This window comes from Lepisma saccharinum, chromosome 6 (genome assembly GCF_977018435.1).
Source record: "Lepisma saccharinum chromosome 6, izLepSacc3.1, whole genome shotgun sequence".
NCBI classification, from domain to species: domain Eukaryota; kingdom Metazoa; phylum Arthropoda; class Insecta; order Zygentoma; family Lepismatidae; genus Lepisma; species Lepisma saccharinum.
Genome location: NC_139234.1, coordinates 11796347 through 11811650, shown reverse-complemented (window position 1 = coordinate 11811650; position 15304 = coordinate 11796347). Strand labels below are relative to the sequence as shown.

General features: G+C 38.4%; 1 protein-coding gene across 2 annotated transcripts in view; it reads left to right on the top strand.

The window, feature by feature from the left end:
* The window catches only part of SerT (Serotonin transporter), a 133017-nt gene that overhangs the window by 103727 nt on the left and 13986 nt on the right, over window positions 1-15304 (top strand). For both annotated transcript variants that reach the window (XM_083124551.1, XM_083124552.1), the window contains exons 8-10: window positions 6548-6672; window positions 11925-12023; window positions 14508-14653. In XM_083124551.1, the coding sequence (XP_082980677.1) occupies window positions 6548-6672; window positions 11925-12023; window positions 14508-14653 (370 nt within the window). The remainder of the gene's footprint in view (window positions 1-6547; window positions 6673-11924; window positions 12024-14507; window positions 14654-15304) is intronic.

Sequence of the window (15304 nt, the reverse complement as noted above, 5' to 3'; positions counted from 1 at the left end):
TGAGAGAAAGGAAGAGCAATAAAACAGGTTTGATAGATAGGAGAAGAGTGAGGACAAACATATGTTCCAAAAAAGAGAAATACAGGAGAAAGAGAGAGAGAGGAAGAGATAGAGAGAATATCGAAGCAAGAAAGAGAAACAAAGTGTGTGTGTGAGAGAGAGAGAAAGAAAGAAATATAAAGAGGGAGAGAAACGGGACATATATTAGTCAGCAAAAAAGAGGGAGAGAGAGAGAAGAAGCGAGAAAGAGAAATAGAGGCAAGAAAGGGAAATATAGAAGGATGAAGAAGATAAATAAGGAAGTGAGAGAGAGAGAAACTATAGAGAGAACGAAATATAAAAAGTAGAAAAAGAAATCATCAAGAAGAACAAAATATATTTTAAGAGGAACGAAGGTGAAAATCAAGCAAAAGGTTACGAAGAAACGAAAATGGTAGGAAATGAAATTCAAATAAAATAAATAACAAAATTATTATATAGCCTACTCACAATTAAATTGAGAAGCGATAAGAAGAAGAAAGAAAAGGTAAAGTGTTCCCCTGTGCTTAGCACCACGCCATGAAGGCGTATAGGGGGTGCGGGGGTAACGTCCCACACTTTCTTGATCCGGTCGTGAGTGGGGGTGATGTGATCAGCACCACCCCCCAGGTACCCATGTTATTCGACGCTGGGTGGGCGCCGGGGCCGCTTCCAACGTTAGAAAAGTTCCCGGATTTGATCCGGCCGGGGATCGAACCAGGGACCTTCAGCATGATAGTCAGACGCGTTACCGACTTTTGTTTTAATCAAATTAAAAAGGAATACCCCTATGCGGTAGTATTCCCCGTCATTCAAGCATTTTTCTCTACTTTCACTCATATCAATATCAGTGGCGAACGCCCGTACGCCCGGCGTTCCCAGATTTAAAATTTCAAAAATGCTTAAATGCTGTGATTATAAAGTAAAACGTGACTAATTTCATATATGTTTGACCTTCATGGCATTATAATAGCTATTTTTCGCGATCCGCTTGCAACGCTCCACTCTCAACACTCGTTCTAGCATCTCTTTTCAATGCCTTTCCCGGCCGGACGCCGAGCAGGTTCGGCGTACAGGACTCCTATGATTCCTTGCTGCCTTTCTGGAGGGAAAGCTTCGATGTCTACAGCACGCGCGTAAACGCTCTCTCATACGCCAGCGTACGGAGCAGCAGAGGTCTACCGTGATTGGTTCATGTGACCCTTCATGCCTTCTGAAGCAGACAACAGCGGCAGAATTCCTACCCGGGTCTTCGCTCTTCGCGCTCACGCAACTCGTGCTGTGTGATGCTACAATACGCAATATTGACTGACGTAACTTTACCAATCTCAAATATACTGATTCTTAATGGCCACTGCATTGTATAATTTATCGCACGAACAGCGATGTGTATTAGAAACTAAAAGATCAACACAGTTTTTGTCAAATAAGTTGGTGAAGTCCTCGTGATAGAAATTCAGCCTGTGGCTGCTCTACCACTTAACCCGCAAAACTATTATTTTTTTATTGTATTTTTTCGTTATTATCTAACTACTTAATATTGTGTGAATGGAAATGTTTAGCATTCATTTGAAAACTCTTAACATCGAATGGTCTCTGGAGAAAATTATTTTAAAATGTTTATCAGCATTCTCAAGATGTAATAAACAGTGGTCTGAATTACTAATCGGCACTGTTACGTCAGTAGAGTGTACGATATTTGGATCATCCACTCTGCTTTGCACAGTGCGCTAAGACGACAGAGGTCCCTGGTTCGAATCCCGGCGTGAGCACGGGTGTTCTTTGTCAGTGTCCCTTCATCAATATAATCACTTATATTCATATTCGCAATTAACCAAAAGTGGTAGAAAAGCGAAGTAAAATAAACCAAATCAATCAGTAGTTGGATCGCCCACAACAATGACGTCTACTGTTGTGCAGAGGCGCTTGTGATTCAGGTAGGTTTTTAATGACTTGCGTCATGCAGAAAGATATAAAAAAAGGTATAAAACACCAGAGTTTAAAACATGTGTGGCATAGTGAGGCATCTAATTTTCTAGCTAAAACATGCAATGATGATGTGTTATTGAAAACCCAGCTTACTTCAGGCAAATAATACCTGTGGCGACTAATACCATAAGTAAATTATTAAGCAAGAAAGAGCCGACCCTTCCTTCGGACTTGGCGTTCCCACCCGAAATGTCCATGCTACGCCACTGATCAATATTACTATTTCCTCATTACATACAAACACAAACATCCATGTCCTAGCCGGGATTCGAACCCGGGACCTCTGGCATTGCAGCGCGCGCTGTCCGACTAAGCCACCGCGGCCAGTGATACCAATTTCTAATGTGCCAAGAAATACTTTCAATTCTGATATGAAACTTATTCATCGTTGAGGGAAATAATGTTCTTACCGTTTACATTGTATGTAATAATGTAAAGAATGAAAGAGAGTGAAGGTGAAGTAAGTAGCTTCAAGCATCTTGAAGCAAATATTGCAAATGGAAGCAGAGTTTTATTCCACCAGCTGGTTATTTGATCGCAGAGCCATCTTTGGATCCTTTTTACAAGCTTCGTGTTTTTTCTCGACACAGACTCGCACTTCGCTGAACGAATTGAATGACTGTTTGTACAGCCAGCGAAGCTGAAACTCCCGTATCACGTGACTCGAGATTAGAATCCTCGTCTTCCCCTCAATCCCCATGCTTGGAGAATAGGGGAACGGCCTCGGCTCCCGAAATGACGTGCTTCGTAACCAATGGAGTGTGAGACAGACAACAATACCACCGTACGCTTTTTTGTAGCCATCTGCGTGTCTGTTTTATGTCGAAAGCAAGGGTAGCTATTATTATTATGTCGATACAGTCAAATACCCATGTTGGGGATTTGTAGCAGTTATTATTTCTTGACGCTAGTAATGAATGTGTGACGTCAAAGGTATTAATATGAGCTGCAGTCAGAAAGACAAAGTGAAGATAGCAAAGGCGAAGAAATGACGTATGACAGTTTCAATATCTTTTCATAACTTTTTATGAAGTAATTATATTGCAGATCTCAATGCAATTGATACATCTAGCTTATATATGCGTCTACCTTCAACTTTCCTCGCAGGCTCTCTTTTAAAAGCTACTGTCGTAAAATCGTTCAGACATCCATTGAACAAGGTGCTTCCGGTGTATAGTGTGCCTCAGAAGTCTGTGAGGGCCTTCCCGATAACGTCGTCGCCTTGTAATCAAGGGGTCCGGCGTTCGATACCCGATGGAGGTACGTACATTGCACAGTGGTTCGGATCCCACTATAAACTCTAGGTCCACTCCTGATTAGCCTTTTATGTGCATAAAGTGGACTTAAAACAACAAATCAATCAGAAGCCTGTGGAGCAAAGCCGCGCATAACAGTAGAGAAGGTGAGAAAGCGAGTGGACGGAGCAAAGCAGTGCGCACTGCTGCAAACGGCTAGTAGCTGCAGCCGCGTTTTTCTCTCCATCGCTTTCCCTCTCGCACGTTCATTGGTCGAGCCCTCTCGAGTCACTACTTGCGCAGAGGACTTGTTTTCGTTCGCTCGCTGGGACACATTATAGTTGTTGAGACCGCGTGGGCAAGAAAATATCCACTCATCAGATGCACTATTCTCTATCAGTTGTGAGAATGAAGTCAATATAAACAATTGCAGGTGGTGGCTTCCAAAAAAATGTATTGGTTTTCCAAATGACACCAACATCACTGCAAGTATTGCGTCTAACTTGATCAGCGGCGGCTCGAGGATCAATCATCTATGGGTGCTGAGGGGGTTCGATGTTGAAAAAAAAAAAAAGAGAGAGAGAGAAACACGAAACACATGCAAGATTTAAACATTACATGAAATACCAATCAACCTTTAGAAGGCGTCTATGAAAATATGCCAATGAAACTGAACACTACTAGTGACGCTTCTTTTTTGCTTGCTTTGACCACAACCAAATGTCTTCGGTAATTTGAAACGAACAAAGCTTGTTTGAGTTTTGTTTCAAGTCCACTTTCATGCACAGATAGGCGAATTGGGACTGAACCTACAGTTTAAAGAGAGATCCGAGCATTTTGTACCTTCGTCGGATTTCGAACCCGCGAGCCCTCGATTATAAGGCGACGACGTTACCACTACGCCATCTTGAAGACACGAACAAAACTTGTTAAGGCAGGTCAATGACATAGCTATATTGTGTCTTACAAAAGATGAAAGCATTCCTAACAACAATAATGACGAATGAAAGATAACAGCCGCTGATCATTGTAGAGTCTGTCCCGCAGTGCATGAAAGTAAATCTCTCTCTTATCTCTCTCAGTTAGATAAGGATGAATGGCTTCATAGGTGAGCGCAGGTCCTCTGATTAAGGGGGCAAGTCTTGAAAGTTCAGTCTCACTCATTATATTGCACTGATGGGTACTATACAGGAGCGTATCTAGTGTGTGTGTCCTGACCCACGAAAATCACTTTATTAGAAGAATTCCAGCTTTCATGGAACAAAAGTTCTTAATTTCTCTCCCCCTTTGTTTTATTTCTCTGTGGTTCAGACTAATTTACATATACAAATGATTTCGTACAGCAGATTCAAAACAACTACATATAATTTATTCAAACACTCAATATGTTGATCAAGTTTATAAAACTTAAACTAAAAGTAACGTTTCAACCTTCTAGCAAGGTCTTCTTCAGACTCTGTACCAAGTACAAATGTAACAAGATACAAAAACAGGACGATATATATACACAAACATTACTCCCCTCCAGACTATTAGAAAGTTATTCTGGAACATTCTAGCAGTTGACAAGGGAAAGCCATATAATAATATTTTCTTACATATAAAGCCAATAATATTTTCCTACACTTAATTTCTAAGTGAGATTATTAAGAGGGGCAACTGCACCACTTGATCCCCCCCCCCCCGTGCGCACGCCTATGAATGTCTTGCCTATTGCATACAACAACTTCAATACAAAACATTCTACGCTCTATCTGACGACATAGTTTTAATAAGTGATAAAATAATATGACAATGCAAGAGTTAATAGAGTTTCCTGTAAATGATAGGTTTTGAAAAGGGGGTGCGGAAGAAAATTATGGGGTGCGCAAGCATCCACTCGCACCCCCTTGGCGTCGCCCCTGAACTTGATGTTGCATGTCGAGCCGTGTCGCACAATGCTGTCCTGGCTAGTAAGAAAACATTTCCGAGTCCTTCCACTCAGCATCAGTTAATTGCTTGAACATGATGCAAGTAAAACCCTGAATGTTCACGAGAGAGGGTGAATCAATGTTTACATTCGTTGATATTCACTTGAGAGAGAGAGAGATGCTGGGCGAATACAATACGTGGTCGACTTTCGATCTCGGGTTGGATTCAAATCGATTGGTTTCATATCGTATTGTCTTCAGAGACAAAGTACTGGGAATTGATGTAACATTAACATTTGTTTTTCCCTTATATTACGATGCTTTTCATCCACTTTTACGATGGGGATGAAACTTATCAAGACATTAAAAAAAGAGCATCAATGGCCAGGTAGGTATTCGAACGCAGGAACTAAACTAAATAGCTCAAGACATTTTGCTACCGAGGTGAGATCACGAACAATAGGAAATGAAATTCGACAAAACTTCTTTAAATATACTCAATATTCACAAATTACTTTAAATGCATGCCCAACAATCTGTTTAAGCAAGCTTGTAAGGAAACTTGCCTAGGAACCTAAGACTACACTGCAGGAAGAAAAATTATACAAGCGTATATATTCGTCGATATTTTCTATTTTTATAAAAATCTTTGTAGTTTGTTCGACAAAGTGCCTTAATGTAGAAATTTTTGATTGATTGATTTAGTTTACTTTACTTCGCATTTTGTGTCTCTTGGCTAAAATGGGGATGAGTGATGAAATGATGAAATTGATGAATGGACATTCACAAACAACCAAGCCCGAGCGGGATTCGAACCCGGGGCCCTTGGCGTCGCAGCGCGATGTGCTAACCATTATATATATATATATATATATATATATATATATATATATATATATATATATATATATATAAGGAATACCCCTATTCGGCAGTATCCCCCGTCATTCACACATTCGTACACTTTCACACACATGTCAATTTCCACTTTATTCACATTGTTTCTCATTATTCGGACGAACACAAACATCCAAGCCCGAGCGGGATTCGAACGCGGGATCCTCAGCGTTGCAGCGCGATGAGCTAAACACTTTTTTTTCCATTCACACTTTTTCTCATTTTTACACTTTTCAATTGTTACAGTTTCTCAGTTTCTTATCATCTGGACAAACACAAATACCCATCCCTTACCCGGGACTCGAACCAGGAACCCCTGGCGTTGTAGCGCGCTCTGCTAACCACTTCGCCACGGAGGTTGACACCATTCGGCCACAGGGTCCGGCGTAATGTAGAAATTGTAGCCTTGACTGCGATTTTAGTGACATGTAGTGAGTTTAGCGTAAGATATGAATCTGAATTCCACATTCCGCAGACATTTTTGTTTTGTTATTCCAGGGACGCCCTATTGACGAGCAGCATCAACTCCTTGACCAGTTTCCTGGCAGGATTCGTCATCTTCTCTGTGCTGGGGTACATGGCCAAGGCGAAGAATGTCAGCGTAAAGGATGTGGGAGTGGACGGTGAGTACTAGGAATGTATTGGTCAGGGGTCATAAGCAGTGATGTGCCTAGACTGTAAGTTTACGTCTACATGCGTTGTCTACACGTAATCTACGCGTAGATTACATTGGGTTTTAGTTTACATAGACTACGTAGACAATCTAAATTGCATTAAAATTAATTTTCAAGGCTTTCATAAAAGGAAAGTGACATTTTCAACTATATTGGTTCCTAACGAACTGAAAATAATCCTATTTACAACAAAATTTCTCTTCTCTTCCATCATCAACTATGGAAGAAGATAAATAGTATGCAAAAAAAAAAAAAACAGATGGCAGTCGTGAGCTAAGAGTGGTCTTTTTCCCATAAAACAATAGAATATTTCCTATATTAGGTTTCTTCCTATGTGAGAAATTGTTCGAATTTGGAAGAAAGAGTACGAAAAGTTACTCTTACACATCAGCAACTGATGCGCAGTATAATTTTATTTTAATTACACGGCACCCTTTGCTAAGTTATCACCTTTCGCCATGTTGTTTACATAGATTACGTAATCTACGTGTATAAAATAGTCTACGTGTAGAATGTAGACTATCGTTGTTTACGCGTAGACGCACATCACTGGTCATAAGGCTTTGATTTGTATACATCGCATTTATTTTATTTTAGTCTTCGTATTTCCTCTATGTACTTTATATTTTCAGCCATTCCTTTTTAGTTTCTTTAATCCCCTTTCGTCTTCTTTACCTGCTATCTTATCCATGTTCATCCACGTCTATATTTGTAGTATCGCATGTTTGCGTCACTGGAAAAAATTGTATTCCATATATTTTTCCTAGGACACAGATATCTTGGCGCTAATATTTTTTTTGCTTTCTTCTCTCTTCCATTTTAAATGTACTTGCTTTTCCCTTTCTACTTTATGTAATTTTTCCTTCTCTTTCTCTCTTGACATGTGGGCGTTCCCTATGGCAGCGTCGTCGCCTTGTAATCAAGGGGTACCGGGTTCGATACCCGGTGGAGGCACATAGTGGTTCGCATCCCACTTTAAACTGTTGGTCCAGTCCCAACTAGCGTTACTGTGCATAAAGTGGACTTAAAACACCAAACAAATAAACAATCTCTTGACATGTTTTTCTTCCTTTCTTTTCTGTACAATTGTGTGTGTGCACGATGCTATTGTTCTTTCTTTCGTTATATATTTTAAGGTAGTGAATGCTGCTACAAGTGTTTTAAGCATTGCCATTGGCTGGTAGCCTTGTGGGGTGTCTCACTTATCGCACACAACTTAAACACCCATGGTGGTTAGGTTGGGCTTGTTGAATTTGGCAGTGTTTGCTTCTTTCGGTCACTTGACCGGAAGGGGGCAAGGAGCTCCCCCGGAAAATGGAGGACAAAGATTAATGGAACACAAGCTTCAATCATACATTGGGTGGCCGTGAGGTCATGCTTTGGGCTCCTGCTACGGGACGCCCGCAGGTTCGAGTCTCGTAGGGGAAACGTAACGACTGTTCTCCTGAGATTTTGGCCTGTGTATGGGACCGTTGTCCACCCACCATCGTGACGAAATTTGGAAGATACGAACGACCATGAAACCTATAACAACGACTGGGAGTTTGTCGTGCTGACCACACATTACCTCGTAACTTGTTGGATGATCTTCCACCTCTGCAGATGGGAGTGAGGCCGTGACCTTCACGGGCTGTTGCGCTACGGGTATTGCATATTAGGAAAGAAAAACTTAATTATAGATAAATATATGGACAAGGAAAGTTACAAGAGAGATTTGAAAAAGTGAAAGACAGAGCAAGGTAACACAATCTGAGAAATTGATTGATTGATTTATTTGGTGGTTTAAGTCCACTTTATGCACAGTAAGGCTAATCGGGACTGGACCTACAGTTTAATGTGGGATTCACAAGCTGAGAAAGATACAGATATAAAATAAGGCATGAAAGAGTCAAGAGGAAAATACGAAGGAAAATGTGACAGAGCTAAGAGGAAAATCGAAAGTTAAAATAGTATGAGAGAGCTCATATAATGTCTTAGACGTATACTTGCTCTCCCGGCCAATACACAGCTTGTTCTTCGAAAATTTCCGTCCTCCTTTCTATCTTACCTCAACCCTTTCTCTTCGCATCTCTCCTCTCTACTCCTTTTACTATCATTCTCTCTCTCTTCCTCTTCCACTCCATTTTTCTCTTTAACTCTCTCTTTTCCATACTAATTTTTTATTGCATTTTTTCTATCTCCTTTTTTTTAATGAGTCTCTATTTTCTGCTCTGAACTCTTTTTTTTTTTTCTCTTTTACTGTTCTTCTCGCCTTCTCATATTCACCATGGAGAACTTTTCGATCTTGCCAACAGAGGAAACTGATGTGCGTTTCAAGGAGGGGAGACTCCTATGTGAAAAATTAGCGTCATTGTTGCAAACTGCATATTCTTTCCTCTTAATAATCTTAATAACCCATGGCGCAAGAGACCCAATTTCCTCAAGATGGTGGGTGACCACCGGTCTCATAAACAAACCGAAATCTCAGGAGAAAAGTTGTTACGCTTGCCCAAGGAGACTCGAACTTGCGCGCGACTCGTTGCCGGAGCCCAAAACATGTCGCCTTAGACCACACGAACATACTCTCCTCTTACAACAGTTTAAATTGTACAGTCTATGCTGTTTTTGAATTAGAAGTTATTTGTTTGTGGGCAATGTTCAGCCTGTTGCTGCTCTACCACTTCACACAGAAGTTGCACAATGTACGGGGGTTGGCCCGCAAAAGGTGACCGAAAGTATTAGTCATTATTTAGGTTGCCATATTTGGGTCACCCTGTACAATTGTGCTATGAAAGATGCAAGTATTCAATTACATTTATACTTACTAAACATTTCCATAACTAGCACTACAAAAATTCCTTTAAATTACTCAATCAGAACAAAAGCTATTAGTTTGTAATTTAAAACTTTGTTGTAAAGAAAGAGATTTTAAGAGGTTTTCGATAGAAACATTTAATTCAAAATTAGTCATTGAATGTAGCAAGATCTCTTGTAAACATAAATTACATTTGTTCAAATATAAATAATCATCATTGGTTTTTACTGACGATAGATGTTACTGCGTGTTACATTCTTTCCGTATGAAAAGTTAAAATATGTTTTTGAACAAAACATACTTGTATTAGTTTAGTTATAATTATTTTTGTATTATAAAGTACACCGTGATTGTATGTATGTTATTTGGTTGTATTATTACCAAATTTAATTTTCTTGCAACGAAATAAAAGTAAGTTACTTTACTGCATATAATTTAAAATAATGGTGTTTCAAATAATTGTCACCTAACGTGGCATCTGGTGAGAGTTGTTGAAACTACTCATAGAGAAAATGAATGCTTAGGTTTTAATAAATCTTGATAAGAAGTAAAAGCGTTAAGCATTTAGCAATTCTAGATAGTATTAAAGACAATTAGTTATTTTTTTAATAGATTGAGATAATAAACGCACACACACACACGCGCGTACAGAGATAGGATTTCACATCGTACAGGGGACATCAACACGAACAATTATTCTTGGTACATGTTTTCTCGTTGAGGACCCGTTTCGATACTACGACCTTCGAAAAACTGTGTTTTCCTATCCTGTGCGCAGTGGCAGCAATTAGTGGGGCGAGGGGCAGTTACCCCCTCCCCACGTTTTGTCACTTTTGCTCCCGCACCATGCCAAATACCTTATCTACCAAGGAAAAGTAAACCGCCCTTGCCCCTACCCCCCAGTTTTGAAACCCAATCGCCGCCACTGCCTGCGATTATGCATCATGCTTCTCTGATTCAAGGCTGCCACTAATTGTTATATTTTCTGTAAGTAAATTCCAATTTTTAAGTACTCTACGTATGGACTGCGTAACCAATGAATTCAAGGGTTACATAAATACAGTCCCTACCAAAAGTTTAAGACCACTAACTTTTTTCATATAAATGAATCCTGACCGAAAGTTTTTGGTACAAATATGGAGTGAAATTGTATGAAAGTAATATAGTGTGTGAGGCATACATTGCCGAAAAAATGTTGGTGTACGTCTTGTAGTTCTTGAGATACGAAAGTGGAAAATCAAATTTCTTAACGGAAAAATCCAGCATTTTGAAGCACAGATGAATGTGTATACACGTAACCGACGTCGTTATGACAGTACTGAATTTTCTCCAGTATTGTGGAACATGAACGAAGGTTTTCGCGCAAAATAAAACCAAAAAGAAATTTCTCGTGTTTTATATTTTTTTCTAAATTTCGCAAATTAAAAAAAAATACAGCGAAACTGAAAGGTCTTCAGATAACAATATCTTCCTCAGCGACTGCGCTGGAGTGAACAACATTAGTTGAAATGTGTGTCAATAGATGGCGCAGAAAGACATATCTCGAGTAGCAGCATTATGCAAGTCCAAACCTGTTTTCGTTACGCTTGATAATAAACAGGCTGTTTGAATCGCAAGCTACGTGATAATGGGGGAAAAATCTGTGCCCGTCGCCGTGAAATGGCTAATAATTGGTATGTACAGATGCAATAGGTCTCATAGAGAAATTGCAGTCGCATTGAATGTGAGTAAAACCTGCGTGGCGAACACAATAAACAAATTCAAGCAGCAAGGTACAGTGGTTGATAAACCACGCTGCGTCCGCCCAGGGTAACGTCTGTACGCGAGGACCAGATTATGAATACCAGAAATTGGTCCGCAGCATGATTGATTGATGTAGTTTATTTTACTTCGCGTTTTGTGCCTCTTGGCTAATTTGCGAAGATGGGGATGAGCGATGAAATGATGAAATTGATGAATGGACATTCACAAACAACCAAGCCCGACCGGGATTCGAACCCGGGACCCTTGGCGTCGCAGCGCGATGTGCTAACCACTCGGCCACAGGGTCGGGCGGTCCGCAGCATGAGAAAACGTGTGAAAAATGTGCTTGAAACTCAAAGGTGGACCTATTGACTATTAAAATTTCACACTTCATTCATCTAATTTCAGGAGAAATGTTTGTTTCCAAGTATATTTTCAAAGATCAGATTTAATGATTTTACAAATTGTACCTTTAGTTGCATCTATTAGTTAAAGTGCATTAATATGCCCTTACACTTTCTAGATCTTTTTAAAGTGTTTTATTTCATGAAAAGCACTCGCATATGTACTGTTTGTCTGTAAAACACATGACAAGGGGGTCTTAAACCTTTGGTAGGGACAATGCATGAAATACGATACTTGATTTTCAACTTTATTGTTGTAGGTCCCGGACTGGTGTTTGTCGTCTACCCAGAAGCCATTGCTCGAATGACCGGTTCAGTTTTCTGGTCCATCATCTTCTTCCTGATGCTCATTACACTTGGTAAGTGGTGGTTAAAATACATAGAAATGCTAAAGTGCACTTTCTTGATTCGTTGTAAAAAGAACTCAACAACGTTGCTATAGCTTGTAACCAATGCTCTAAAGGTGATGAATCAATCAATGAATCTTTTATTTTGTACCTAACAGCTTTTAAGCCGTTTTTTGTCCATGATTCATTTTTGGAACATACATAATTACTTAACATTTAAATTATCGTTATAATTTCCCCCAATTACTTCACAGAAATTGTATTAACACAATTTAGAACAGAAGTAAAAAAAAATCCCTTTACAATTTCATATTACATTTTCTTAAGAATGTTAACGAACTATATACCACTTGAACATCTTGATTGGCCACCAAACTCATCAACTTTATTGGAAATTGAACTTTTAAATTTATATAAAGTTTTGTATGATGTATTTCTTTCCCTATTATATTTTGGACATTCCAGTATTATATGATGCACATCTGCACTTTCCCAGCCACATTCACATCTCTTATTATTCGTTACTCAAATTCTGAATAAATGTTGTTTAGTATATACGTACATATAAGTTGAAAACTCCTTCTTTCCGAGATGAAAGTTGCGTTACTGTTTTTCCCTTCGTGATGAGCAGGGACAGGATTTTGATGACATGTCCTCTTTCTTTCCTTAGGTAGTATGCATTGCTCTTAGGTATTAAAATTCTGAATACGAACCTCTGGTTATAAAAATGTGAATTTTATTGTGCATTCTTGCGTCATATTTTCTATTTTCTTAAGTTTGAGGTTATTTTTTCAAGTTTTACGTCATTTTGGGTCAATTTTCGCGTTTTACGTCATTTTGTGGTCCTTTTTTGTGTAATTGCAAAAAAGACGTAATGTAATTGCATTACGTTCCACTCACTTATTTTTAGCCAGAAACTGACATTTATCGTTTAGATGTCGGTAACAATGAAACAACAACAATGAAAACAATGTTACATGTAAAGCTTTTTTAAAACACCATGAAGCCTTGTTTCCATGATTATGAAAAAATATAAATATGCTGACCAAGGCAGTAATTTATTTTATTAAAAACATAAACTTTATAAAACATATAGTTTATGTTTTTAATAAAATAAATTACTGCCTTGGTCAGCATATTTATAGCTTTTTTAAATCTTTATAAACTCCCTTGGTCAGCAACTTTAGTGTTTCTGTAAACAAGAATTCTATCTACTACAATAATTCTGAATAAGGTAAGATTTGTATACCTAAAATTCTTAATACATCTTGTAATTTCAGTTATCTAAAGTTACATAAGTAAGAACTGTGCTGTTGATGATGAGCATTTCTCGGAAAGTGAGAAACAAATGACTGCACTTTAATTTTAGTTTGCCAGGTTTATTGTCTTGGTCGAGTGGTAAGAACAGAGGAAGAAGGGTGACCATACGTTCCGTTTTGACCGGGACAGTCCCGTTTGAGAAACATGTCCAGGTCGTCTCGTCGATATTATTTAAAAAGAAAACCCTATTTGTCCCGCTTTATAAAAACCTAGGAGTTAGCTTAAAAACCGAGTCTAAATTTGAGAGACATTTCATGCTGAAAAAAAGTTGATGACATTTTTTAACAAGCTTTCATTGCAACACTGTGGTAAGCACATTATAGCAGTCAAAATGTTCAATTTTCGTTGGTAACAGACAACAATTTACTGTTTATTGTTATGTATGTTCCATTATTTGTAGAGCAGTGAATAAGCATGGCCAAGAAATGTACATGCAGTTTCAATACCAACCTGTAACGAGAATTTAAATTCCTGCGTCTCGACACAAACTCAAAAGATAAAGATATGTGGAGGTAAGATTTTCGTGGAGTTTTATGAAGAATAAAACTTCCCAAAAAGATTGTATCTTGTGATAAATACTGCTGACATTCCTCAACTTCAGCGTGGGACTAACATCAAAGGCTGATCTGTAGGGACCAGAAACACTATTGTAAACCATATCGAGATTATAATAATTAATACCTTTTGACAACCGGAGATCATATTTCACTTATTGTTTATGATGTTTCATTTATGTGATCCATACTTTAATAAATAATATGATGTTAATAATAACATTAATTGTATTTTTCAGGAGAGGGGGTATAAACTAACCTCCTAGGAATGTCTTGTTTTGGAGTCAAAATATTATGTTCACCCTAGAAGAAAGAAAGAGAGAGAGAGAGAGAAAGAAGAACGGGAAGAAAGAAAATGAGAAACAACGGAATAGATAATTAGGAAGAAACATAAAGAGTGGGAAGGAGGCAGAAGAGAGAAATAAATATAGAGAAAATACGGAAAAGACAGAAAAGAGAAAAGTCGAGAGAAAGACAAAAGAGGGAAGAGAGCACAATAGAGGGAATCTTAGCTGAAATGACCACCGAAGGAAATTCGAATTAAAATTACCTATTTCGTGGTTGTAAATATGTCATATGTGTGATTAATTTTGTCACTTAGATGTCTTACTTCTCTCCGCAGGACTGGACAGCACCTTTGGAGGTCTAGAGGCGATGATCACGGCGCTGTGCGACGAGTACCCGAGGCTTCTGGGGAGGAACAGGGAGATTTTCGTTGGAGTTCTCCTCGTCTTCATCTACATCTGCGCGCTACCAACGACGACATACGTGAGTGTTTGTTCGTTTGCTGTAAGGCTGCTATAGCTTGTAAGCAAGGCTCTAAAGTTGATGAATCAATCTATCTTTTATTTTGTACCTAACAGCTTTTAAGCCGTTTATTGTCCATGATTCATTTTTGGAACATACATAATTACTTTACGTTTAAATTATCGTTATAATTCCCCCCATTATTTCACAGAAATTGTATTGAAACAATTTAGAACATAAGTAAAATAATTTCCCTTTACAATTTCATGTTACATTTTCTTAAGAATGTTAACGAACTATATACCACTTGAACATCTTGATTGGCCACCAAACTCACCAACTTTATTGGAAATTGAACTTTTAAATTTATATAAAGTTTTGTATGATGTATTTCTTTCCCTATTATATTTTGGACGTTCCAGTATTATATGATGCACATCTGCACTTTACCAGCCACATTCACATCTCTTATTTTTCGTTACCCCAATTCTGAATAAATGTTGTTTAGTATATGCGTACATATAAGTTGAAAACTCCTTCTTTCCGAGATGAAAATGTTTTTTAAAAAATTGTTAATCCTGATTAACGTAAATTGTTGGAAGTGGTGTTTGATAAACAATAGGCATATTGCTGTGGATACCTGAGAATTTGATTCAAATGTGCATGATTAGT